Genomic DNA, 25,148 nt, shown 5'->3' with positions numbered 1-25,148 from the left:
AGTGAAGACAAATGCCGCAGTTTCCGTAGCATGCCTACTATGTGTTGCTATGTCACTGGCAGTTAAGTGCCCCCATCTCTATTTCTGTCCCCTCAAAGTGGACATGGCTACGTTATTGCCACAAACTGTTTCGATACTCGTAATGTACTCACTAGAAGAAAAAAATAAAACACGTTGGGCTTGCTCCGCCGGCTGCCATTTTTGTTTCAGTGTCCCGCACTGTTACAGCGCCAGTGTTATCATCCTGTTGTCATCCCACAGCAAACGCGGGATGGAAAAAAAATTTTTTTTTTCTTTTCGCAGAAAATTTAACCCGCAGCACCCCTGAATTTGCGTTAAATTTTTTGACAAAAAACATTCGATCATTATTCGAGCAAATACAGTATTGTCTAAATAGCAAAGCTGCTAAAATGCAGAAATGTTTCTTCGGCAACTACTCTTTGCACAGATAGTAGACATTAGTTACTGAAATATGTGTGCTTCATTTGAGGGCAACCACTGCACCCCATTTTGTTGGAGTTTGGGAGGAGCGTCAAGCTAAGGCAGTACCGTGAATATGGCCATTAGTTTTGATTTTTGCCATCGGGAACTGCTGTTGAGTTTCACATTGCGCGTTTTTTCTTCATTGCAGTTGTCCTTGAAGACGAGAGCGCTGGAAGTGGCACAAGGGGTGCATCAGATATATGAAATTATCCTACACAGCTGAGAAGACTGAACGGGAATGTTTCTCAATGCCCCCCCCTTTTTTTTCCTTGATGCAGTTGTCTCTGACCTGCCTTTTTTTTCTTTTGTGGCATGTATGCAAAGCATAAGTGCAACATTCCTAAGTTATGTCACTGCGTCTGTGTGAAAGGACTGCAGACTTAGCGTGCTTGGTTGGCATCTGATTCGTGTGTAGAACTGTCAAAATTTTTTTTGTAAGTTTGTCTCTTCATTTCGTATACTGGACATTCCCGACCCAACCGTCACTTTGGATCATAGTGTATAGTTGAAACTTAAAGGCCCTTCTTTACTCAGTGGCTGCTGAATTGCTCTTTATATTTTATTTCTTCCACTATTAAAAAAGGTCTTAGGCTTTTCTTCAGCTCATCTTCGATTGGATGCATGTGAATATGAATGTTTTGTGTTGGAAGAGCAAGTGAAGCATCAGAGCCCGATGTGTTTATTAGCTAGTGGGAGGCGTGCATCATGAGCTCTGTAGTCGGACATTTTTGTTGCCAAGTCTTTCGTCGCATTTTGCCCATCTGTCGAGGAACTGCGCACCATGCTTTGAGGCCGAAGGCATAGCCACTTAAAAACCACTTGGCATGGGTGCAATCTCCACTAAGAGCAAAAAAAAAGGAAAAAAACGTAACGCCGCTTTGCGAAATCCTGGCACAGAGCAAGAAAAGAATGGTTGTTTCTCATACTAGCGATAACACAGAAATTAGTTTTTTGTGCCATTTCTTTTGTTAACACGATACAACACATTTCTAAAGCTGCCGCTCGAATTTAGCAAATTCATAGTGGTTCAGAGCCGAAACTGTGGTGTCCACCACGCTAATGGAGCTTTGACCCCCACATTCTTAAATGTTCCTCGACTCAATGCTGCCTTGGCTACAGAAAGCGGACAATGGTGCTGACCTCAACTTAAATGGTCGCCGCACCTTCAGTAACTCTCCTCTGTGATTCCCAAGCTAAAATTTTGTAACCAGGCACCCGATGTAGCTTTAGAAACACTAGTGGAAGTGCGTCTTTCTCTGAAAGCCCTCGCTGCAGAAATCACTGAGGAACTGTTGGATCAGTCGAGTTTATTTGATGGACAACGCCATCCTACAAAGACAAGTCTAGGAAAGTGCATTGAGTCAAAGCCCGTTTGTGAATAAGGGGGCCAATCTACATTTTATGTGACAACAATGAAAGCACAGTTGGCATGATGCTAGTAGGTGTGTAGATGTGTTTGCCGTCTAAACTGTCAGAGACGAGGAGAGGTTTGCGGGACTTGGGTTTTTCCTAGACTTTTTTGACATAGTGCTTTTCATTGCGAATGAACCTCTTGTTAAGCCTCTTCAAGTGTTGTCAACTGGGGGATGTCTCTTTGCCGAGCAAAGGCTATTGAAATGAGAATGTCTGGAAACAAGGATGAGTCATAGAAGCAGGCCGCTTTCTACGGCCGCCAACGAGTACTTGACTGTACCAAGAGCTAAACCAACGAGCTACACCTGCCAAAATGCTCGGACTTACCATGTTGCACTTTGGTGTCTTAGTTATCGGCATGTGAAAGCATTCAGCTGTCGGCTGTTTCAAGCATTGTCATTCATATATAATTTTTTTTACTTGGCACCATACCCTTAAGGATGTTGTGAGTGCCCCGATTTCACCGTGCCAGATACACACCTGCAGCATGCAGCAAAATTTACGATTGCGTAGTTTGTTTTGTACAAAGTGTCACGGTGAAAATGCTGTTTGAAGTAGCGAGTTTACTTTGTCGGGTCTTACGATGACACCACCAGTGAAACGAAAGAAAAAAAAGCTAACCCTATTCCCATTTCCTCAAAACTGTATAAACTGTAAGCAAGTTTTTGTTTCTACTGCTGTAACAGTGGTTGTACTTTTATGCTAAGCTTTTACTTCGAGGAAAAAAAAAGAAATATATATATGTGCATGAACATGTCGCAATGCTGTCGTGAAGCACAGAATGCATTGGCATGTGCGTGCACGTGTAGTTTAGTCTGTGGAACACCCTTGTGAATAATTTTTTCATTTTGTGGCGATACGTTTGTGTGATTACTGTGTAAGAGAACGAAGCCGGATGTTACTCATGTTCAGAAAACTAAGAAGAGCCCGGTTGACGTTGGTTCATTTTTCACGTTTCTAACCGCGTCGTGACAGTTACGCAGCACATTCAGTTGTTGGCCTTTGCCAGGTGTTATGAAAAGACGAACGAAAGTGTGGAAGTTGACTGTAAAAAATAAATAAAACACATTGAAGTATTGGTGGCTAACATTAGCCGGCTGTTTTGACTTCTTGCAACTTTGAGACTGATCACACTGTTGCAGCACGTGCAGGTCAAAGAATGGGACAATTGCAGTGAATTAACCACTATTCAAGCTAGTTGCTATGGATTAATCGCGGTGCCTTAGGCGTCAAGCGGAACACACCTAGAATGGGGCAAAAGTGCTGTTACGAATGTACAAAGCTGGGCTGGCTGGCTACTGGCATTTCTAAACATGGTTACTGTGCTAGGTAAAATGGCATGAACATTGGCCTGTGCTGTGCAGCTTGCTTTTGTCTTATCTTCTCTACTGCTGCAAATTTCACAATAAGTGGAGGGCATTCACTCATTGTGTTCCCCCTTGGCCCCTACAAACACTGCAAGATTACACATGGCTGAAGATTGAATGGCATCAGCCATGCCTTGTTTCCCATGTCCCAGGCCAGACAAGATATATCAGTGCACTGACAAAACAATCCTAACTTCAATGCTCTCTGCCTTTCACTGGCTGTTAGTGGCACTTTAGCATGTCACTGTATAAACAAAAATGCAAATAACAGAAGCACGGAAAAAATAAAAGTGCTTGTCAGATAACGCTAACATCTTGTTATGGAATGTCATTGTAGTGGGGTTCACTTCTTGACCCTGCCACACTGTAAGCAGCGACTGTTGACACATAATCTAATGTGTCCTAACAATTTCACCTGCGGCATGACCGGGCTGCCAACGCAATGTTGCACTTGTCTTTGAAAGCTGAAGTCCTTGAAAGCTCAGCCAAGTTTTCACATTTTAGCAGAAATTAAATCGTACACCGAATCAGCAGGAAAACCAAGCATTCACATGAAACCACGGTCTATACAAAAGCATTGCGTCGTACATATATTTTACATTTTTTACAGTTGTGTCAATATAACTTAAGCTATGTGGTTTAAACAGCACTGCTTAGTCTTGCTTCTCTGTTTTTGGCGTTTTTCTGTTCTTGTAGTAACACCAAAGGCCACGTATTGACAGCACAACAGGCAGACTGATGGGCAGGAATAGAGGAATGTAGATGGCGTATCTGCAATTGAAAAAGCGGGAGCTTTAATGAGAGCATGCAATTTTTTTTTTTTGCAACATTTAAGCTATGTAACGAATGCACGGCAACATGAAGTTTGACACTTTCCACACTTTGGGACAGGACCAGCTTATTGCAAGTCATAGCAATGCAGTTATCGGCTCAGCTAGCCAAGGGCTAAATTTCATGCATGGGGTGACAATAAGCACTTGCTACTCGTAGCATTGAGGTTGAATGTTGGACTGTTATGACAATGACAACAGGACCAACATGCTTGGTAACTGAGCTTTTGCTAGCTTCTAGTGCTGGGGAAGAGGTTGGCACCCTGGTTAAAAAAAAAGCTTTAAGTTAGGGCCAACTTTGATTCCCCTATTTGAATAAAGGTGAAATACAGAAATGCTTTCATTTGGCAACTGACAACATGATTTTAATTAAATTTGTGGGACTTGCAGAGAAAGTTGTGTTCTATCAACAGTTGTAAGCATAATCTAGGACCTCAATTCTTTTTTTCACTTTTTTTTTTTGCAACATTTAAACTATGTAACATGAATGCACGGCAACATGGAAGTTTGACACTTTCCACACTGCGGGACAAGACCAGCTTTCTATGGGAAGACTGGCTTTCTACCAGAAAGCCAGTCTTCTATGTGTAGCACTTGCCGCAAGCGTTTCCCGGTAAACACTATGGCTACGTACACTGCAGTTGCCGGGAAGTGTGAGAGGCAGTCTGGGATCTTCTAATGCTATCGCGTTCTACTCAAAGATGCAGCTTAAGCGTCCTCCGAATTTTCAGAGAACTTTCCCAAGAGCAGAAGGCAATGAGACTCTGCGCTTGTGCATATTCACGGCAAAATGTTGCATTTGTAACACAACATTTTGTTGATTGTGATCCCACAGCGGCCGCATTTCGATGGGGGCAAAATGCGAAAACACCCGTGTGCTTAGATTTAGGTGCACGTTAAAGAACCCCAGGTGGTCAAAATTTCCGGAGTCCTCCACTACGGCGTGCCTCATAATCAGAAAGTGGTTTTGGCACGTAAAACCCCAAATATTATTATTATTATTATTGATTGTGATCAATTTGTAAAGTCAGAAGGACATGTTAAGACAAGATAGTACTAAGTCTGCTGGGCCAGTTGGTGCAACATATCATAAACGTGTGAGTGGTTTAATGGCAGAGATGAAGAAAGACTTGACAGAGCAGACCCTCAATGTTTAGACAAATTCATGCACTAGCCATCATTTCCATGCCTGCAGCTCCCATTTTCCATTCTCTGTCCTAGATTCCCCTCTAGAAATTCTTGCAGGCCACTCCATGTTACCACCTACTACGTGATTGCTTTCGATACATGCAAGACTGACAGAGGTTGACTGCTACTTGGTAGTATGTATTGCTGTGCTAGTCAGTTCATACTGAGCAATCTCGGACAAGATTTACGGCCTTTTTGTGCAAAATCGAAACAGAAGGAGGGAGGGGACAAAGTGAGCGCCAACTTTCGATTGTTTATTCTGCCTACAAAGACATCCAATACAGTGAACTCTCGTTAAGGCGAACTTGGTTAAGCTGAATTCTCACATATAATGAACAACATGGGAACGTTTGTTTAGTTTTCCATAGACTCAGTGCAAAATGAATCCGCTTAAGACAAACGGCCTAGGACATACTCTTGGGTTAAGATGAACATTTGGAGTGACCACCACCGCTACCGATCCTGGAAGCTAGGGTGCATCGATATACTACGCTGGAGAGCGCGCATCGAGGCACCTTACTGGAGGCCTGCAGCACACATCGCCCGTGGACAGAGGTGAAGTTCACTTCGTGAACGAAGGTGACGCACAAGCATATGGGTGCTATAGCGCATACGAAGCTATCGGCCCTCCGTGCGCCTAGACTGTCCACATCACAGATTGTATTCAAGACAAGGCTCTCGTGGCCGCACCATATGCAGCAGCCGCTGGAGTAGAACGCCCCCTTGTAAACATTCACCTACTAACTGAATTAACAAGCATGCTGTCAGCGCGCACAGGCAAACACGAACTCATCACACTCAATGACCGCAGACGCTTGCTGTCAAAACGTTGGCGTGAGGAATCGTGGCAGCAGCAGCGAGCGAAGTGACCTTCGTGCTGTCTATCACTTCAATGCAAACTGAGCGATTAGAACATAATGCACACAAAGCTGTGAGCCATCGGCCCATCTGGATTGTGACCCCGAAGCAGATAGCATTCAAGATAAAACCCACACGACCATGCACGGCTGAAGTACAACACCCCTCCCCGATGCTATGCACAAGAGGGAAAACGGCGCACTCCCCCTTCCTCCCTTTTCCTCCTTTGCACATGTCAGATTGAGCCGCCATCGTCAGCTCACCGTCGCACGCTTTCACTCATACACACTGCGTATGGTGTGCAAGGACGACATTATCATGAGACGAGCGCGGTATGTCCGTATTGCAAACGAAACCTGTAGCAACTGCTAGAAGAGGTCAACCCAGCACAGCTCCAGCTATCTTTCTCCTCCACAACGCTTCACCTCCTTTTTCCTTCCCCACTTTGCTCACCGTCACCTAGGCTTTCCTCTAGGTTCCATTGCTTTGCCGCATCCTCAGCCCACTCCTTTGTACTTTCGCTAGCTTGGGGCCTACACCGATTACTTGTGAGGTGGCATATGCCTGCTTTAACTCCCGAGTAAACTTTTTCCAGCAGCACGAAGACACAGAAGGATTATTAAGGTCATTAGGCGAGACGACATTGTTTGTGGACAGTTGACGATTTGCAGAGAATCGCCAAATATTCATCACAGACTGGATGAAACCAAGCAAGAGTACCACTTGAAAACAGTTTTTTATTAACTTCGGCTAAATAAGCGTTCTCATGTCATTTTCCCCCCATTTTAAGTCTACTTCATTTACCGTTTTGAATTAAGATATTTGGAAGCACCTGGTCGTGTTGCCAATTATTCTTCTAGTAAGACTAACTTCTGATAAGAACAAATTGTCACGGTCCCTTCGAATTCGTCTTAAATGGAGCCTACTGTAAATGGAAGTATGCACTGCACAGCAAACAAAAAAAAACTAAAAATGCACGTCACTGCATCTGCATCGGGCTCTCGATAAGACATCTCTCCGAAAGAAAGAGGGCAACTGACATGTCGTTAATGCATGACGCCCCTCGCTTCGTAATATAATAAGCCTCTTATAACTGACGTGCCACGGCATCCATACTTCTATCCAGAATCTTTATCTTGTCTTGTCGTGGCTGATGCTGATATGTGTAGCAGTTCAAAGGCAAATGGCAAAGATTTTTTACCTTTTAGAGACTGCTTCTGCTACCCCAACTACAAATAGGAAAGGCAGCAGATAGTAGAATAACATAGCAGAGTACTTAAACCTCAATAAAGCCTCTTGATGCTGAGCACCAGTGTTGCCAAGAGACAAAAGCTATGATCTACAGGCAAGTGCCAGGGAGCTTGCATGCAGCAATGCTCGGTTCAATTGATTTTTCCGCTAAATTGAGTGATTTTTTATGCTTTACTGATAATAATGAACTTATAGCAGATAAAAATGTTTAATAGCAATTATTTTTTCAAAAAGTTTTAATGGATTTAGAAAGTAATACAGGCAGATTTTAGTTAGATCTTGAATGTTGTTATAGTAGGCTTTTCTTCAGAAAACAAAAAGGTAAAGAACAGATGGCAACATTTGATTTTCTGTGCCTTTATGTTTTTTGTGTGGGTGTGTGATAATAGTTCAATATGCATGTTTGTTATATAATCCTCCTTGATGAAAATTTTTTTTGCAGATTCACTAAAGTTCTAGCAGACGTCTTAATTTTGTTTTGCTGAATCTCCTCAAGAAGAAACAAAAAAAGATCATTAACAACAGTTATTTTACAATGTCTCTGTAAAAACAGAGAAAGAAAGCAAGAGAAAGAGTTTAATGAAAGCTGAAGGTGTCAGCCTTGCTATAAGCAGGGTTTGCATTCATATAAGGTGGTTGAAATGATAAGAAGAGGACAAGAAAATAAAAATAAAATTAAATATGCAACTAGGAATTAATGACCCGAGCTCAGACGACAAAAGAAATAATACTAAAAAAACAGCGGGAGCTTAGCACAGGCATAAATTCATTATGTCTGAACAACGACAATTGTTTAACTCGGAAGCAATGCAGTTAGCACCTTCTAAAAATCACCAAGACAGCACCCTTCTCAGATACCCTTCAAACACCAATTACTTTAAACAGTTTTTAACGCAGGTCTTTTGGCCGGTAGCCGTTGCAATATTTAGGTAGATGCGTTAAGTGCAAAGTAGCAACTTACTTTTGATCGTCGGGAAAATATAGAAGTGCTAGCAACGAGGGATCGAAGAAGGCTTTCTCTGCAAGAAGGAAATAAAGTTAACGAGACCTAGGAACAATGTTAAATCAGGCGTACGAACATTAAACAATAAAGAAATAAAGAAGGCTTACCAGAGGCCAAAAATGCAGCCTCAGCATTTCGGAAAGCGTTCTCCAAATCTCCTCTGTTCAAAAGATCGAAGCTTTGTTTTGCGTATGATACAGACGAGTAAATCTATAAGGAAAATCAAGCCTTCAGAAAAATTGCAGCGATCAAAGAACATAAATCACTGTCACAGACAGGCTATGCCTCAGACAGCAGTCTACAAAGGCAATACAGCAGCCTGGATTTTACCCAGGTGATGGGTACCTTTTCTTTAGCTACCTCAGCACACCATGTTTCAAACATATGCACTAATTGAGCGAACACAACTTGAAGATTACCATAGCTGCATCAGTACATAACGGCAGAAAAAGGGCGCCAGAGCTTACGTTTTCTTAGGTCGCAAAGGTATGATACATTAGCACAAATGCAAAATGACTCTACATGCAGGAATAATGACCAAGGAATCAGGGTCAAGAAAAAGATGAGAAAACATGTAAAACAGGCACCTTTGAGGCGGTGACTGTACAGAGACGCCCCTAAGCAGTTCTACATGATGAAAAATTAATAGTTGCTCTCCATGAAGGTGCCAAGTTCCACCATTTCGCACCCCTATGGGTGTGGGGAAGCCTGCTTACAATAAGATACTGCGTCCGCATGGTCATAACGAGATTCATTTTTCCAGGAATGCCGGCCTACGAATGTAACCACGCTTTGAACATATCAAGGGGCTCATTATATTTGGAGTTTGAAAAATGCAGAGAGCTCGGCCACCGGGCGATTACACTTAATGGAAAAGCCGACCTCCGATGATGAGAGGCGAGGGTCTGCGAATGGTGGGCGTTAGCTCGGCGCATCGCAATGGAATGGAGGCGATAGGGAAGTGTTAGGGAACGATAGGGAACATGCATTAAGAATGCTCATGTTGGGGCTTTAGGTCCAACGTTCCGATACACTACGGTGACGTGCATACGCACTGCATCGCTGTGCAAACATGGCTGCCCAGGCACACACACGTTTTGCCCCTTGGTTCAATGTTTCACCGTAGCATGGTGGCCAATCCGTAACTAAGACGTACGCTCACATTGGGACTGGTGCGTGTGCAGAAAAATGCCCCATTACAATACTCGTAGCACAGTCGTTAATCTAACACGTCGAGTGCACTCCTGAGCCGAAAAAGGGTCACACATTAATTTTGTGGTAATACGCTATTGGCATTAAAAATAAATGTTGCGCACTGCCCTACAGATGATACCTGGAGCTCATTCGCTATTGGCGAGAAGGAAGGGGTGCCTCCTGTCGGAGGTGCCATAAATGTGCCGCTCAATGCAGATACCACAGCAGCAGGGTAGCCACCAGCACCTGGCATTCCCAGGGCTCCCCTTCCGATGACTGACTGAGCTTAATGCTGCTTAGCGTTGCTGGTGCGACAAAAACGGCACATTCAGCATGACGTGGCCAACTGCTATTGTAGGAAAAATACCACTTGACAACTAGTACACATTGCTGGGCGAGTTGTACGCGTTAGCTTTCAGCGCAACAAAGACGACAACACAGTTGGCTTGTCGTTGTCATCTTTGTCTTTGTTGCGCTGAATGCTAACAGAAAGAAACTTGCCCTGACATCCAGAAAAAGAACACTTACAAGTTCCCCGATTTCATCCTTGACTACGATATTGGAGATCTTGCTAAGCAATTCCGAGAGAGACTTCAGTGAAGAGCTAGACATGGACAAATAGTCCTGAGTCCTACGCCTAAGAAGGAATGCAACATCCTGAAAGAAAAAAAAAGAGCATTGTAATCTAGGGTTCAGCAATACAGCAAGGATAAGACAAAATTTGACAGTTAAGCTCCAGTACTAGTAACAACTGTTTCAGGTGAGCACAGGTGCCTCCAAATAAGTGCTGCACTGAGTGCAACCAGAGAAGTGCCACAATGATGTCCATTCAAGACTAAGCGCCAGCTCCCAAATGCGATTCAACACTAATTTCTTTCTTGACTTTGCTGTGTGAAATGTTGCGCCATCTCCCCTCTACTGAATCAGTCAGTGCACATCAGTACTGCAGCTTTACAATTCCTAAGCTACCATTTTTAAATCAAGCACTTTGAGCATCTAGTTGAAGGCACTGAAGTGGCAGAAGGGGGCATGTTTCTCAAGCAACTGCTTACTTCAGGAATCACCGAGAAACGCCACTGAATTGCAGTGACTACTTCAGTTCTGTTGGGGGGCAGCATTACACTCCACACAGTGGAAATGGCAATGAGATTGGAGTTGAGGGCTGTTTGCGGTTGCAAGGAAAGACAATATGCATAAAGTTAAGCAAAAGCAAACAAACAGCCACAATAAAACTGTGTCAGAGCAAGCCAGCCGAGACAGACTTGCAGCCAACAATATTGCAACACGATTGAATGGTAACTGTATTTATCAACATTTAAACAAGACTAATGGCATATTTGGCTGGTTGTTTGAGAGCACTCTGTTACTGCTACGGAGGTTGTGAAAAATGGCTTTAAAGCTGTATTGCGAGCATAAACAGGTATGGTAGTGATAATCGAGCTTCACTGCCGGAAACCGCTTACGCTAGCTAGCACTAACACTTAGTTGCTCTTATACACCGTTATAGTGCTGCTAGAATGCTCCGAAACGACCAACTGAATATGCCATAAACTAGTCCATCCGATAACTTCCAAGACACGGGGAGGTCTGAACTAAAGACTCTCCGTAAATATGCATCACAATGTGTAGTAGTATGTGTGAGACTAAAGCCAAGAGCTTCGCCACTCCGAAGTTGTGCACGTCCATTTTAAAATAGCACCACCAAGATTGCTGGCATTTGAATATTAACGATTTTGACAGGTTATGCTATTACGCCAAGCTTTCTTCCCAGACAAAGCATTATAATGCAATCAGGATGAAAGCTTATAACAGGATTCTATTGTGAAGAAACGGAGTACTTGGCGCATAGGCAAACACCACACAGATATCATTTGTGACCTGGAAGTACCTAGCCTTATAATCTGTTTTGAATGACCTAAAAGAATTTTCTACCTCCGATTGCAAATGACAAAAGGAACAGATGACCAATACAAATTGAAAGAAAGTGTAATTATTTTGCTTTCATCCATATTGTCACAAGCCACAATATCACAACTCAAATGCTTAAAAAAATTAAAATTAAACAATGGGGCTTTACGCGCCAAAACCATAATTTGATTAAAGCACGCCGTAGCAGGGCACTCTGGAAATTTGGGCCACCTGGGGTTTTTTAACGTGCACCTATATCTAAGTACACGGGCGTTCTCGCATTTCGCCCCCATCGAAATGCGGCTGCCGTGGCTTGGATTCGATTGTACTCAAATGCTTCTGCTTCTGAAAATGTACAATGTGCATATTTCATATTGCACACAACATCAGCCTTCCAACAGGCTATCACTCTGTGGAAATGTGTCTAATTGTACATGTCAAAGTAACATATATCACATATACACCACAACAACTAACCAAAAGAATGACATTTGAAAGGAACTGCACACAGGATATTACTAATTAGACCTGTGATGCAATATTGGTTATTATGCACCAATCGTGTTTGTAAAAGGGCAATGAAAGATCTGGTTCTGTGTGCTTGCCAGCAGCATAATTTACGTCAGGCAACCTTCTGGGCTGGCTGTATTTTTTCTTAAAATGTAGCACTGCACATGAAACAGTGTATCCCGCTTGTGTAACTGAAATAGTGTTTGGGAGTTGAAGTGTGGCGTTCACTTGTGGAGCCCGTAAAAGTAATTGAAAACTTCAAAATTTTCAACTTATTTTGGTGCTACCTGTTAATGCTGCCTGATGCTAAAAACACAAAAGAACTCATAAAACATCACTTTCAGCACATGGAGTTACATTTGTTTCTGAAAGGGCTAATTTATGGCAAACGCCTATCAGCAGAAATAAAATACAACAGCTGCTCACCAAATATGAAGGCATTGGGCTCTCCAAGTAGTGCACTGCGCGATCATAGCTCTTATCAGGCAGACCAACCAGAAGACTGAGCTGGGCCAGGAACACTTGAAATACGGAGCGCATGTCAATCTCTACGGGCTGAGGCAAAGTGTCACCAGGACCTGGAAACTTGGCGACATTGTAGAACAGGACGCCACCCCACTTGGGTGACAGAAATGAGTTGGTCTGCAGCTGGTTGCCTGGTGGAAGAAGAGCACTGTGTGACTGACGAGGGGTCAAGTGAAATGCAACTCAATTTTTTTCCATTGTTAGATCAGCAAAGATAAAAAGTTACCCTGACAAGTGTAAAAGTAGGCCTTGTCAACAAGCCCGTGCAGCTCATACATTTTTACACCCCCATCACTTCTGCCTTTCAAGGCAGCATTAATGCAAATTAAGAGTGCTTTTGTGATAGCAGGCAGAAATTCACTGGCCCTATCGTGTGGCCACGTAGCGTGAATGGCTGCCTCCACAATAAAGGCAGATTCACAAACCTCGCCTAAAAGAAGATTGCCAGGCTTTTGTGAGTGTAGCCATGTGCCCCCTCCCCACCCCCCGCACACAGACAGAAATCCTGAATGCCCAGTTACAGACCTTAATTAAAAAGGGGGAGAAATGTTGTGGCCATGCCAAAGCTCAATTCTTTATACAAACAATCCCGTGCATATAGTGCAGCTCTGTAAACAATCTTGTTGCGTATGTTCAGTTATCACTACTCTCATCATTGCTCTCAGTTGAAGCATGGCATGGCTTCACAGAAATGAGAATGCTACGTTGTGGCGCTACATCAAAGGGTGTGATAATATATAAGCATATAGCCTGCACCTCTACTTTATCACTAAAGTTCCAAAATTTTTGGGAAGCATATTATATCTGCCAAATTACTGGCACAATATGCTTGAAGCCACTGCTCAATCAATGCATCAACAGACTTCATGTTCCTTTGCCTTCTGCAAGAAAAAACCTATGCAGCACCCAGTTAGCATCTATTGGACAGGTTTATCACTATTGCAAAGACTTCTTGACTCAACAGTACAGCTATGAAATATTATTGTCATAATTACTATTAGTCATTCACTGGTTTTGACCCTTCTCCACCATGAGGAATGACAAAACAAAACAAGAAATACCAATATAATGGGCCATATTCCTGACAGAGTTCTTGCCCGTGATGAGCAATATGTGAGAATTTAATGCTACTCTAAGTTACTACACTACCACACATGGTCCTCTACTGGGGCCATCCTTGCATTTTATTTAAATATTCTTTAATGGCATGAAACACACAATTACCCTAAATGGAGCACTCATGCCATCGAGTCATTCTGCAGTCAGACGAGATTAAACTCATACGAGTCTCATTTATCAGTGGGAGCTTTCATACAGAATGTATTCATGAACAGCTGGGCTCATCTCTAACAGTGCTACAGTATGAATCAGCAAGACGCATATAGCTTGTCTGTGGTAAAGAAATGTTTAAACTAGCGCTAAACAGCGAGATGCCATATAATGAGCTACCACAGTACATTAGCCTTGGGTAAGCATGGCTGTAAACACCAGCTAGCTAGCTGGAAAAGTCTAGGTACATGAGCAGCAAACAATTTGAACAGTGTTTGTGGTATAGCACTGCCGATCACTAGCAGCCAATATGTAACAGTTTCACAGTTTCAGACAGCAGCACAAAAGGTATTCACTCCTCAGTGCTTCTCCCAAGTGTAGTAGCCATCACCAATAACAAGCTCTTTTGTGAAATGCTAGCTGACATTGTATTATCCGGAGAGAGAGAGAAGCAAACTTTATCACAGGCATATTAGTTACTGAGACCCTGGCAGAGAAGCCAGCATGGAGGCCACGTGGCCGCGACACCGTTAGCCCGCTCTTCCAGCATCACTGGAGATCTTCATGCTATTAGCACAACTCACAGTACATTTTGCTATTATCCTGCTGCTTTGTAACCACTCCCTCGTCTTATCCTGTATGAACCTGAGGTAAATTATAAATAAAATAAAATATGCTTCATGCTGCAACGACCACAAAACAAAATACATTGTGCCAGCTTTCTTACAAGCCTCGAAACAACTTCCGGCAGGAATATGGGGTTCATTGTGCACAGCGCTCATGCATACCTTGGTCGTCGTATATGTAGAGCGGATAATGAGTTTGCGGCACCACGTAGACAACAAAGTTGAGAACAGGCCGAATTGACGCTTGAAATCCTGGTGGAGAGGGGAGAAAAAAGCATGAGCAGTGAAATTTGTAAATCGCACCAATTTATGCTAACAGGAAATAAATAAATGAAGAAAGAAGTATTCGATCCCGATTCGAAATTTCAGGCATTCATGCACCAAAACTACCTTTGGGTGGATGACGCTTTTTCCTTTCATTGACAAACTTTTCATTCCTGTCAACAAGATGGCATAGACTATTTGAAACCAAGTGTTTGTGCAACCTTCTGCCAACTACGGGCCTACGAGCGAGTTCTATGCCTTCTTTCTTATGACGTCAACAGCCGTGATGGTTTCTTCACTAAACTTACTGCACGATGTGTGTCCATGCATCAGATGTACCCTCACTTTGGGATGATCTAGAGCAAAGCAATGCTGGTAACTTAGTGAGAAAGTCACTAAATTTAATGATTTTTTATGCCCCTTGGTAGAATTGTCTTTTCGAAGTCTTGACAATATTTTAACGATGTCAGTTATAACCAGTGACTTTGCCCCACTAGAATTACGCAAGGGACTTGAGCATCACGCCCACTTTATTTGAAGGGGGATATACGCACATTGTTGCTGCTCCTTGAAACAGACTGAAGAGCTTGCTAGAGGGCCACTTGCATGCTTTAAAGCTATATTTTGGAACAAAGCATAGTCTCAAAATTGGGGAGTGTTTTCCTTTTTTCACATTTCCATTATTGACTTGCACACCGCAGGAGATAACTTAAAGCTTTAGTCTTAAAAAATAATGAACAAGACGCCTAGAGCAACTTAAAAAAGTGAAAAAATTCATGCAATTCATTATCGCCATCACAGCAACTTTTTTCTAAAAGTTGAGTGTTTCGGGCCGTGTCCCGGCAGCTTTGTCCAGGAAAAGTTACCGACACTGGTATGCAGGGCTGGCTACATAAATATAACCACAAGAGAAACAAGAAGTAAAGAAAAAAAAACTTAAATAAGAATCAGACAGGATGCCGTGCACTATTCAAACAATGCCTCTCAAGACCCGAAGTGAAATCAATGAAGAAGACAGAACGAAAGAAAAGCAAAAAATAAGAACAAGGAAGAACCAGAAGCAGCAGTCTCCAAAGTTGCGCTTGCAATCACTGTCATTGCTTCACTCTTCGAGCAAAACATTTTTTTTTTTTAATTCTGTGATGATAGTTTCAGAGAATAACACAAGAGAGATTCACTCACCAGTGCTTCCTTCGATTGGGTTTATGATCAACGAAAGTTGGTCAGCCGTTGCTATGTATGCACCGCTGGTTTGGTTGAAGCGCCGCCTTAATTTCAGTGGAGTGAGAAATAACACCTGCATTTTTGCAGAAAGAGTATTTGCCAGCCATTACAAAGACCGAACAAAGATTAGGAAAGATCAGCATTGTGTCTAATGTTAAATCATCTGCCTCCATTCAGCTCTGGTTTAAATCATTCAGATGAAAATATGCCTTGAATTTACATTTCGACTGGAAACAGGCATGCACATCAGAAGTCATTTAAGGGTACCATATGGCTTAATCATTAACTTTGCAAGGACTTGAAGTATATAGCTTTCTCTGAAATCAACCACAACGGGTTGGCACTTTCTTGGGATTTTTGCCAGTGTGTATATATTATGACACCTTGACTAAAGGAAGTTTATCTGGTAAGCTGCAAGTAAGTCTTCAAGCTGCTAAGAGCATATCAGGCTGATATTTTTTACCTAAACTTGATAAGGTGTTAAAGTTAATAATTTTGTTCTGCAATCGGTAATCCCACATGGCATACAGCACAAGTGCACAACATAAAGGCATACTAAGTTGGAACTTGTATCAAACTGTTACTTGAAGTGCTCATCCTCATCAAAAATTCAGCCCCTCAGTTAGCCCCCTTTCTTCTCGTTTACCACAGACATAGAAACACTAAAAGAATAGTGATTAACTCCACTCGTTACTTTGCAAACTGCATAGCAAGCGTAAGTGGGTTACATTTTTATTATTATTGTCTCTTGCTGCATTCTGTAAATTATATTTCATTCATACAATTCGTGCCAAGAATGCAAGAAGCCCGAGTACGAAGCATGGTTCATATTATCCATCAATTTTACCTTCGAGTGTGGCTTCACAGCAATGCATTGCTCACTGCAGTGAAACCGCTCTGCACTTTTCAGTATGATGATTGGACGTACAAGGTGCTATGTTTTATGGGCTTTCCTTTGTGCCGGGTTACAGACGCAGATTCACCCCCTCCAATCGTTTTATTCCAACTGTTGTAATTCAGGGTTTGGATAATATAAAGGGGCAGGATATGTGCGTGAAAACACAGTGCAAATCGTGGCGACACGCGACGTGAAGCAATCAGAAAAGCGTGCCACGCCATGATAGGCATGCAAGTACATAACCCTCGACTGAAAGAAATTGATGCAGTATGCGTAAAACAATTTCCCAGACACGAATGAGCTTGCTTTTGGAATTGTGGCAGTTACTGACACTGGATAGTGCAACTGACATAGTGCTATTCCCATTAAAAATTACTATTGTTTTTCCTATGACACCCATTATCTGAGCGATATTCAGCGCAAACGGAGCCAACATTTCTTGTTGCCTTGTCATACTGCGGCAGAAACATATACATATAAACAATTAGCTACTAAACTCTAGTTAAAGAACCTAGTAGACAAACACTATAAAAACTATTTCTGTGGGAAGAGCAGATTTGCACAAAGTACAACTATTGCTACTAAACGAGAAGAAAAGGGGTTAATCGAGGGGCCTGATTTTTATTAGACACATCAGAAGAAGCCAAGAAACACTAACATCAAGGACAACATAGGATATGTGCAATCCGGCAACACTGATGCTTTCAGGTAGCATGTGTGGGTTTATTGACCGGTTGCCTTCACCCAAAAAGATCACGTTCTTGCGACGCCTGCGGCAGAAAGGATGTTGCACATCCGCCACCACAGTTTGTGTGTGGTGGTGCTGGCTAACACTTCCAGGTTTCTACTAGGAAACATAAATAACCAAGAAAGCAGATGGGGAAACGGCGCCGCGGTAGCTCAATTGGTAGAGCATCGCACGCGTAATGCGAAGGCTGTGGGATTGTTCTCCACTTGCAACAAGTTGTTTTTTCATGCACTTTCATTTCCATTAATTTATCGTAATTTCCTATATTTGTCCCCTAATTTCCCCTATAATGTAATTTCCCCTAAAGTAATGTAAGTAATTTCCCCTATATTGTCCTTGGTGTCAGTGTTTGTTGGCTTCTTATGAAGTATCACTACTGTGATGTTGTTACGTTATGTAAAACTAGCAGTGGAAAGCAGTTTCTGGCAGAGCAGAATAAGCTCACCAGTTCAACAATTACACAACTGCTTCATAAGAAGCACACCTTCAAATGGTTACAAATACCTGACTCTTGACGTGCACCTTGGCAACCAGTGAGATCTTCTCCAGGAACGGCTTCAAGTACACTGCACAATAGAGTTTACATTTTCAGTCATAAAAACCAGCCTGCCTTAAAACAGACGAACAAGAAAGACTATGCGGTTTATGACGCAATTCAGTTTCTGTCTGAACAATCTACAACCTGTCTGTAAATGTGGGGAAAAAAAGGAGAGAAAGAAAAGAAGAAAGGGTTTCCTCACCTTCAACTGCATCCTCTATTCGCCATGAGACGTCCAGGGTTTGCGGTTCGGGAACAACAAGCGTGAATGTCACGTCAAACTCTGTGGCTGCGCTCAAGGGTCTCATGCGTTCCTTGTCAAGCTGCGCACGGAAGCAGATACAACAAATTCTATCCATCTATGCTGTGAAAAACAGACTTACAGCAAGTCAGTTCTGCGAAAATCTGCAAAGTAGAGGAGGCATCATGAAAAAGATAAGTCGTAAGGGTGGATGATAGCTTTTTCCCTTCATACGAAAATGTGCCTTTCCTGCACTGTCTCACTTACCCCAGGGTGCATTTCCAATTTAATTCTATCTAGGCAAGCCTCAACGTGCTCATGGGGTAACCTGCATGAAGCCCACAAGGTGACACTTTTCCGTTCTCTCAGAAACATGGTGTGAAAGTTTTGTTGTAGATGGGCCCTTCCAATAGCAGTAATGTTTAACTTTGTAGTGTGGGCATGTTATAGCCCTGAAACTTCAATGAGCAAGCCTGAACCCCAGTTAGACTGTGCCTCCGTCTTCCACTAGTCTCAATGTTGTTGTTATCATCTTCTGCAACCATGAGCGGCTCATGGCAGGAGTGCTCATAGTAGTAATGTCAGAGTACAGCAAGAACAAAAGTAGCATTCTCAAATGATGTGCTTAGCAGTGGGTGCTCTCATGTTTACAGTAGCTACAGTTACTCTGTAGCTACTGTGCTTGGGTTGAAACACTAGATGGTTTCACATCTTGTCCAGTTGGGTAGTAAATTCATGATAAAAATAATGGAAGGACACCGACCAAAAACGTGTTGATAGCTATAGACAAACAGAAACACAGAAGCCTCGTCCACAGACACCAACTGCTTGAAACAATGAGAACATCACAGTACCCAACCTAAGCGTTTTACATATGTGGCCAGAAGATTGCAATCATTGCAATTCAGTGTTTATCTTGTAGTCTGGATAGCAAGGGAATCGAGATAATCCGATGCAATCCAGTTTCTTCCCTCGGCGATCATGGAAGCCTTGTCCAAGTCAATGTCATAATTAGATGCTCTACAAGTGCACTGGCAGTGGCTGTTCTTTTTTTTTTTACATTCATTATTACAACATTGCAAAATGGAGGGCGACACATAAAAAGAAGTAGACGCGAGAAGCGCTGAACTAACAGCTGACAGTTTATCGCAAACTGCGAGGGATAAATACAAAAAGTCCGCCTGTATGTGCACCCTCATAATACTAGCCCAGGCGAAATCTTTCCAACACTGATTTCGAGTTCAAGCAGATAGAAGTATCCGAGGTGCAAAATCAATGGTTTTTCTTTATATGGAGAGCTTTGGTGATTTCACACTGTCCCTTCTGCTTAGCCATCATGATGAACTTGAACCAACTTGCTCGATTGGAATAAATAAAAGCATGAAAAGCACTTGAGAAAGAATATAAAAAGTGATACAATCCTGATGCTTGTACCATTATCAACAAAGTGCAGAAATGCAATGCTAAATAATGACAAGCTGCTCTGCTGCAATATCTGTGTCCCTTAAGATTTCAAGATTCAATATATGCTTGCCTTTGCTCGCTCTGTGGCCTTGTGCGAAGTGTGCAATCTCTTCAGTGTGCTCTCCCTGATGGCATACTGCCTCACAGCACTGACAATGTTGTTGCACAGGATGCCAACATCTGGAAATGGTGATGGTGGCCACGCTTTAGAGACAGTGCACAGCTGGTTTTGGTTTGCATGTTACTTGTGCCACTACATCGAGTGAAACCGCAATGACGAATGATTAACAAAGCAAGTTCGAGTGAAAGTTGCACTATGCAAGTTACAAGATTAAACTGTACTTCACAATACACAAAGATGTATATTTTGCCACGACTAACACAAAATTATGCTTATAAATATACCGCTGTTTTCCCAGTGCAATTGTAGAATGGAACATGCTTTCAGATCCTTTGGTTAGTTCCCCTAATCTGAATACATTTTTAAATGGGTTACATTTACTTGCTCTGATAACACAGCGCTTTGATTTGCGGGGATGCGCAATTCTCACGCGTCCCCTGATATGTTGTTTTCCCGCATAGCTCCCGTTTCCTGCAATCCGGCTTCGCCGCGTGGCCTGGTGTCCGTGGATGAAGCGCATTGCGAGAGATGGCGCGTATGGCTCTGCTAACGCCACCTAACAGCGGGGTTACTAGGGCGCGGAAAGGAGAAGGCTCTTCCTCTTTGGCTCGGGTTCGGAAAGCGTCGCGGACGTCCCGCGCGTGCGCCGACCCATGCTTTTGCGAGACCGTCTCGCGAGGCCTCGTTCGGACGCGCCACCGTTCGCGTGACCGTACGCGCGAACAACCAGGCGTTCGTGTCCAGTATGGGGCGAACATATCGCTCGTTATTCGGCCGCGGTGCGTCGGACTTCCGCGATTTGTCGCGCGCCCATCGGCATGTTTTGTGGATAGCAACTCGGCTAGCAGGCATTGATCAATGAAAGGTGCAATAAATGCCCTTGTGATTGTTTGCACTACTGTGTTGTCGTTCCTTTGTCCCAAGAGCACGGGTGAGAACCCCATAGATTTAATTACTCTGTTATGCTGTGCAGTGCTTGCAATGATTATTTTGCATTAAACTTCTAAACTATAATCTGCAATGTGTGTAATGCGACCAGCGCAGCCAGTTGTTGGGTGTCACAGAATGGTGCATATGAAATTATTTCTGCTAGCTTATATGATCTCTATTTCTGCTCTTGTAATGGCCCTTTATTGAGGGCTTACAGTACAAACAAGCAAGCACACAACACAGGCAAAATATGGAACAATACCTAACTTTCATGTAAACATGGATAGGCCCCGACTAGCCCTCCTACAAATTTTACAAACAAAACAAGAAATACTATATTATACTTTTGCCCGCTCACATTAATTCAAAGAATACAGCTGAACTTAAAGCCACATAGAACTATTTTAACATCCAACTATAGTATCTTTAATGAATAACTCACCATTATTGACCTTCACATATACAATCTGGTGTAGTCCAACAGTCACAGACTCATCAGTGCTTCCTTCTGGAGCTATAACAACATACAGCTGGTTTCGAGATTCGAAGAGGTCTGTCTTGTGGAGAACTTCATCAACATCTGCAAATCAAAAACTATTATTATTTTTTGCTTCCAGCTACACCGTACCTGCTTTAATTTTTATGCAGATAAGTCATCATCAAAACAAACGATTAAGAAATGTCATTCAGTGGGTCCTAATTTACAAGCTGTACTTCAAGAAATCAAATGCACTGATAAAATAAACCTAGCTGGTGATATCGGATTCATATGTTTCTCTTTTTCTCATGTTCTTCCTAAAGGAGTACTGACACAATATTTTTTAGTGTTCTTTTTTTTCCATTATTTGAAGGTCCAGGACCTCAAAACTCAAGGAAAAAAATACTCGCAAGCCTCAGAGCGCCCCAAATAATTTAGTGTAATGGCTTTTCTGCAGCCAGTTTCGGTTTAACTTCCCAGTAGCACACTGTGTAATGACATCAGGATACAGCATGTGGCCACATGAAATCAAGACATTGCGATGTTTTGACACTTGCTCCGTCTTGCTCGGTCATCCGCTATTCTGCTACATCAGCTCTCACAATGAGTAGCAGTGCACGAGGTGACCGAGTGACAAAACACTGCAATGTCTTGTTACCACATAACTACATACAGTACAGTACAGATACAGTACAGTATCCTTCCGGGAAACAAAACCAAAAATGGCTGTATATAAGCTATTAAACTAAATTATTTACAGTGCTCCCAGGCTTTTCACTATATTTTCCTAGAGTTTAGAGGTACAGAGTCTTCATATAATGCAAAAAAATAAAAAAATAAATAAAATGAATTGTTGAATATATCATGTCAGTGCTCCTTAAAATTGCTAGGATTAACATTTACACCACACTATACACTATGTTACACTTAATGTCTATAGATTGAATCTAACAGGAGACCTAGAACCGACCTAAATATGCTGATATTTAAATTCAAAGACATGCTCAAAAAGCATAGGTGCTTTTTGGGACTTTTGAAGACGTTTAAGCAATAAGGGTGGCTGAGTTAACAGTGTTTTAGTGGACAATTGTTCACTGTAATAGAGCTTGTCTCAGAGTTTTTTTTCCTGCGTCAGAGTTGTGCTACAAGATCGCTATAAAATTAGCCTATATAACTATGTATAACCTATATAGGCTATATAAACTAGTCTACTTGACAGTCTTTTTTGCATTTACACCCACATTGATAGCCACGTGGCCACGGCATTCTGCTGCCGAGGTTGCAGGTTCGATTCCTGGTGGCAACGGCTACACTGAGATAGGGGCAGAATGCAAAAAAACACATGAGAGCTCCGACTAAATCGCACATTAAAGAACCCCCAGCTAGTCAAATTTATTCTGGAGCCCTACACTACCGAATGTCTCATAGCCCACTGTGTAGATCTGAAACCTACAACTCACTCACTTAACTCAAACAGTCAATGTTCCACATTTGGCTTCATATTACATTAATATCCCATCAAATGAGTACACCTTTGAAATGATAATTTTTTTCTTTAACAGGAGAGGCTGGTACTGAAAGCTGTAGCGGCTTGGCTAAGGTCCCGACTCCATTTTACATGGCAACACATGGCTTACATGGCCAATCATAAAGCTAACATGGCAACCAAATAAAAAGGAAATGTGCGGAAAATGCAGAGTGCAGGTGTATTCTGACAGAGAGTAACAAAATTGGCATGAAAAAGTAATGCACAAACGGCTTCACTTATGTCTGCCTCCCTATCATATCGGTTGCACAGCCACAATACAGAGTTTGAGGGACAAAAAGTTCTAGTACCTGCTGCCATTGCCATCACACCAGGCTTTAGGAGTTATTTTAAAGTAAAATTGAATACCAGCAAGGGGTAATCACGAGGCTTACCAGACAGCTGTTTTGCAAAAAGTGTCGTTTCGTTCTGATGGGCTTCTCGCACGGTCCATTCATAGGCAAAGCTAACCTCAGCAATGTTTGCTGCATCTCGTCTGCTGGCCTCCTCGAGACGTTGAATAAATCCTTTGCGAACTGGCACACTAGCGTCACATGACACCACTTCCACCTTTATACGGTGTATGGCCTGCACAACAGAGAGAGCGCGAACAGCTTGTCAAAGTTGAATTCAGACGATGTACTTCGTTACAGAAGAACTCCCACTGGAATGAATGCCAATTGAAAAAACATTGAACACACTCAATTGTAAGAAATCTTTTTTTTTTTTTTAATTATGTAGTACTTGCTAAGAGTTGAAATGCACATGGCCCACAAATACAGAACCTACAACTATCAAGTACAAGCATGACAGTCCAGCGAAATTCCATGCTGTATGCAATTATGTGAATTGCAAAATTAATGACAGTCAGCATCATGCACAGCATTAGCATCTGCCATGACAAAGACACCTACTTTTTTTTTTCTCCTTTATTTTGTTCATGTACGTGTACAGCTAGTGGATTCTGCAGCCTCTCAAAGCTTTGCACTATTTCACAGCTAACATTGCACATCTTCATTGTTTACAGCTTGTATAAAACGTTCATGTGCCCTATTTTAATCTGTGTATGCAAGGATGCCAACAACAAAGGTAGGCCTATAATACTTCCTTGCAGATATAACAAAACCTGTAGCAAAAAAAAAAAAAAAGAGAAAAGCTAATACATGCAATGTTTTCAGATTGCTCTTCATAAAGCGGGCAGATCAAATGTGAAATTTCGCAATGTACACAAACTGAGACAAAGCGTGTGTGCGTGTGTGTGCGTGTGACTACTCAAGTTTATTTTTATTTATTTATTTTTTATGTCAGACGCAGGTTCCCATGTATCATTCAACACAGCTTGCCTCAATGATGAAACGTCTTTTAGTCAGTGAGGCAAACCTTTTGTCAATGAGCTCGACCCTCCCCTCTATTTTCTTTTTCTTCTCGCATGCAGCCGTATTGTATTCGGGATGCTTGGATAACATAGCAACACGTACCGTCACGGTGCTCAGTGCCTCAATTTCATCGTACGGCAGGTTTACCCGGTAGACTGTTGTCGTTTTCCACCACACGGGCAAGCCCACGAAGACAAAGATGAGGATGAAAGACAAGCTCGCGCTGACATGTGCCAGCCCTGAGAAACAAAGTCGGCCAAGAGAGTTACCCGTATGCACACCTGCTATTTCGTTTTCAAGTTTATGTTACTCCTTCGAGATCGTTGCGCATTCGCACGTAGTTTCTAAGAGGAAAACTTCTATTTATCAATGACACTCATTACTGAACAACAGCAATACCGCCTGTCGTAGCAAAACGACTCTCAATTCTACCGATCGCAAATCGAATACACACAATGTCCAATTCAAGTTGCCCGTCGAGTACCGGCGACTAATTTCCCGGCAGCAAGAAGAACGTGAGCTAGCTTTTAGTTGTTATGCCCACTGCTTTAACACAGTTCTTACCTTTATTTTCAGCATGTTTTAGTGAGCTAACTGAAGGTGCCGAGGGAGAAGACATCAGGGGATCGCGAATCAGAAACTGGGAGGGTACGGCGAGAAGAGCGGTAGACGCACCGCCGCTGTTCGCATTTGATGATTGCAGGATTGGATTGGCTCTATTTAACGCCGATGGACAACGACAAGCCTCAGAAGAGCTGCAAAAAAAAAAAATACATAAAGAAACGTATTTTGTGGTTCTCAGATTTTAGTTTAATTGTCTTATAAAAATTATGTTCTTACATGACTTAACTGATTCTTATTACTTTTAATTTTGTTTGTTTTGTTTAATTAGTTATGCGTAATGCAGGTGATGTGT

General features: G+C 42.4%; 2 protein-coding genes across 3 annotated transcripts in view; one reads left to right on the top strand and one right to left on the bottom strand.

The window, feature by feature from the left end:
- AP-1-2beta (adaptor protein complex 1/2, beta subunit) overlaps positions 1-2,988 on the top strand; it is a 30,809-nt gene extending 27,821 nt beyond the window's left edge. The window contains exon 19 of the mRNA XM_075684915.1: positions 632-2,988. Coding sequence (XP_075541030.1) covers positions 632-706 — 75 coding nt within the window. The 3' untranslated portion in view covers positions 707-2,988. The remainder of the gene's footprint in view (positions 1-631) is intronic.
- Positions 2,088-24,937, bottom strand: PIG-S (phosphatidylinositol glycan anchor biosynthesis class S). 2 transcript variants are annotated; one of them, XM_075684918.1, is made up of 14 exons: positions 24,797-24,937; positions 24,335-24,471; positions 23,252-23,444; positions 21,296-21,433; positions 19,873-19,982; positions 18,300-18,420; positions 18,064-18,125; positions 15,872-15,986; positions 14,588-14,677; positions 12,432-12,661; positions 10,116-10,244; positions 8,501-8,603; positions 8,352-8,409; positions 2,088-4,034 (listed from the first exon to the last, which is right to left on the bottom strand). In XM_075684918.1, the coding sequence occupies exons 1-14, from the start codon at positions 24,849-24,851 to the stop codon at positions 3,917-3,919; spliced, it is 1,659 nt and encodes a 552-aa protein (XP_075541033.1). In that variant the 5' UTR covers positions 24,852-24,937; the 3' UTR covers positions 2,088-3,916. The 2 variants fall into 2 exon arrangements, with proteins under 2 accessions (XP_075541033.1, XP_075541034.1); XM_075684919.1 differs by lacking the exon at positions 24,335-24,471 and having other exon boundaries at positions 24,797-24,918.
- Positions 24,938-25,148: the final 211 nt, after the last annotated feature.

Source organism: Dermacentor variabilis, chromosome 3 (genome assembly GCF_050947875.1).
Source record: "Dermacentor variabilis isolate Ectoservices chromosome 3, ASM5094787v1, whole genome shotgun sequence".
NCBI lineage: Eukaryota > Metazoa > Arthropoda > Arachnida > Ixodida > Ixodidae > Dermacentor > Dermacentor variabilis.
Note: the sequence above shows the minus strand (reverse complement) of the source record. Positions and strands in the feature narration are given on the sequence as shown.

Bases quoted from the DNA above. Each gene is read 5' to 3' on its own strand.
- PIG-S (XM_075684918.1), bottom strand. From the start codon at position 24,851: ATGTCTTCTCCCTCGGCACCTTCAGTTAGCTCACTAAAACATGCTGAA. The intron at 23,445-24,334 runs GTACGTGTTGCT...TCTGTTGTGCAG, and splicing joins AGGCACTGAGCACCGTGACG to GCCATACACCGTATAAAGGT. The intron at 10,245-12,431 runs GTGAGCAGCTGT...TTTTTCTTTCAG, and splicing joins GCCCAATGCCTTCATATTTG to GATGTTGCATTCCTTCTTAG.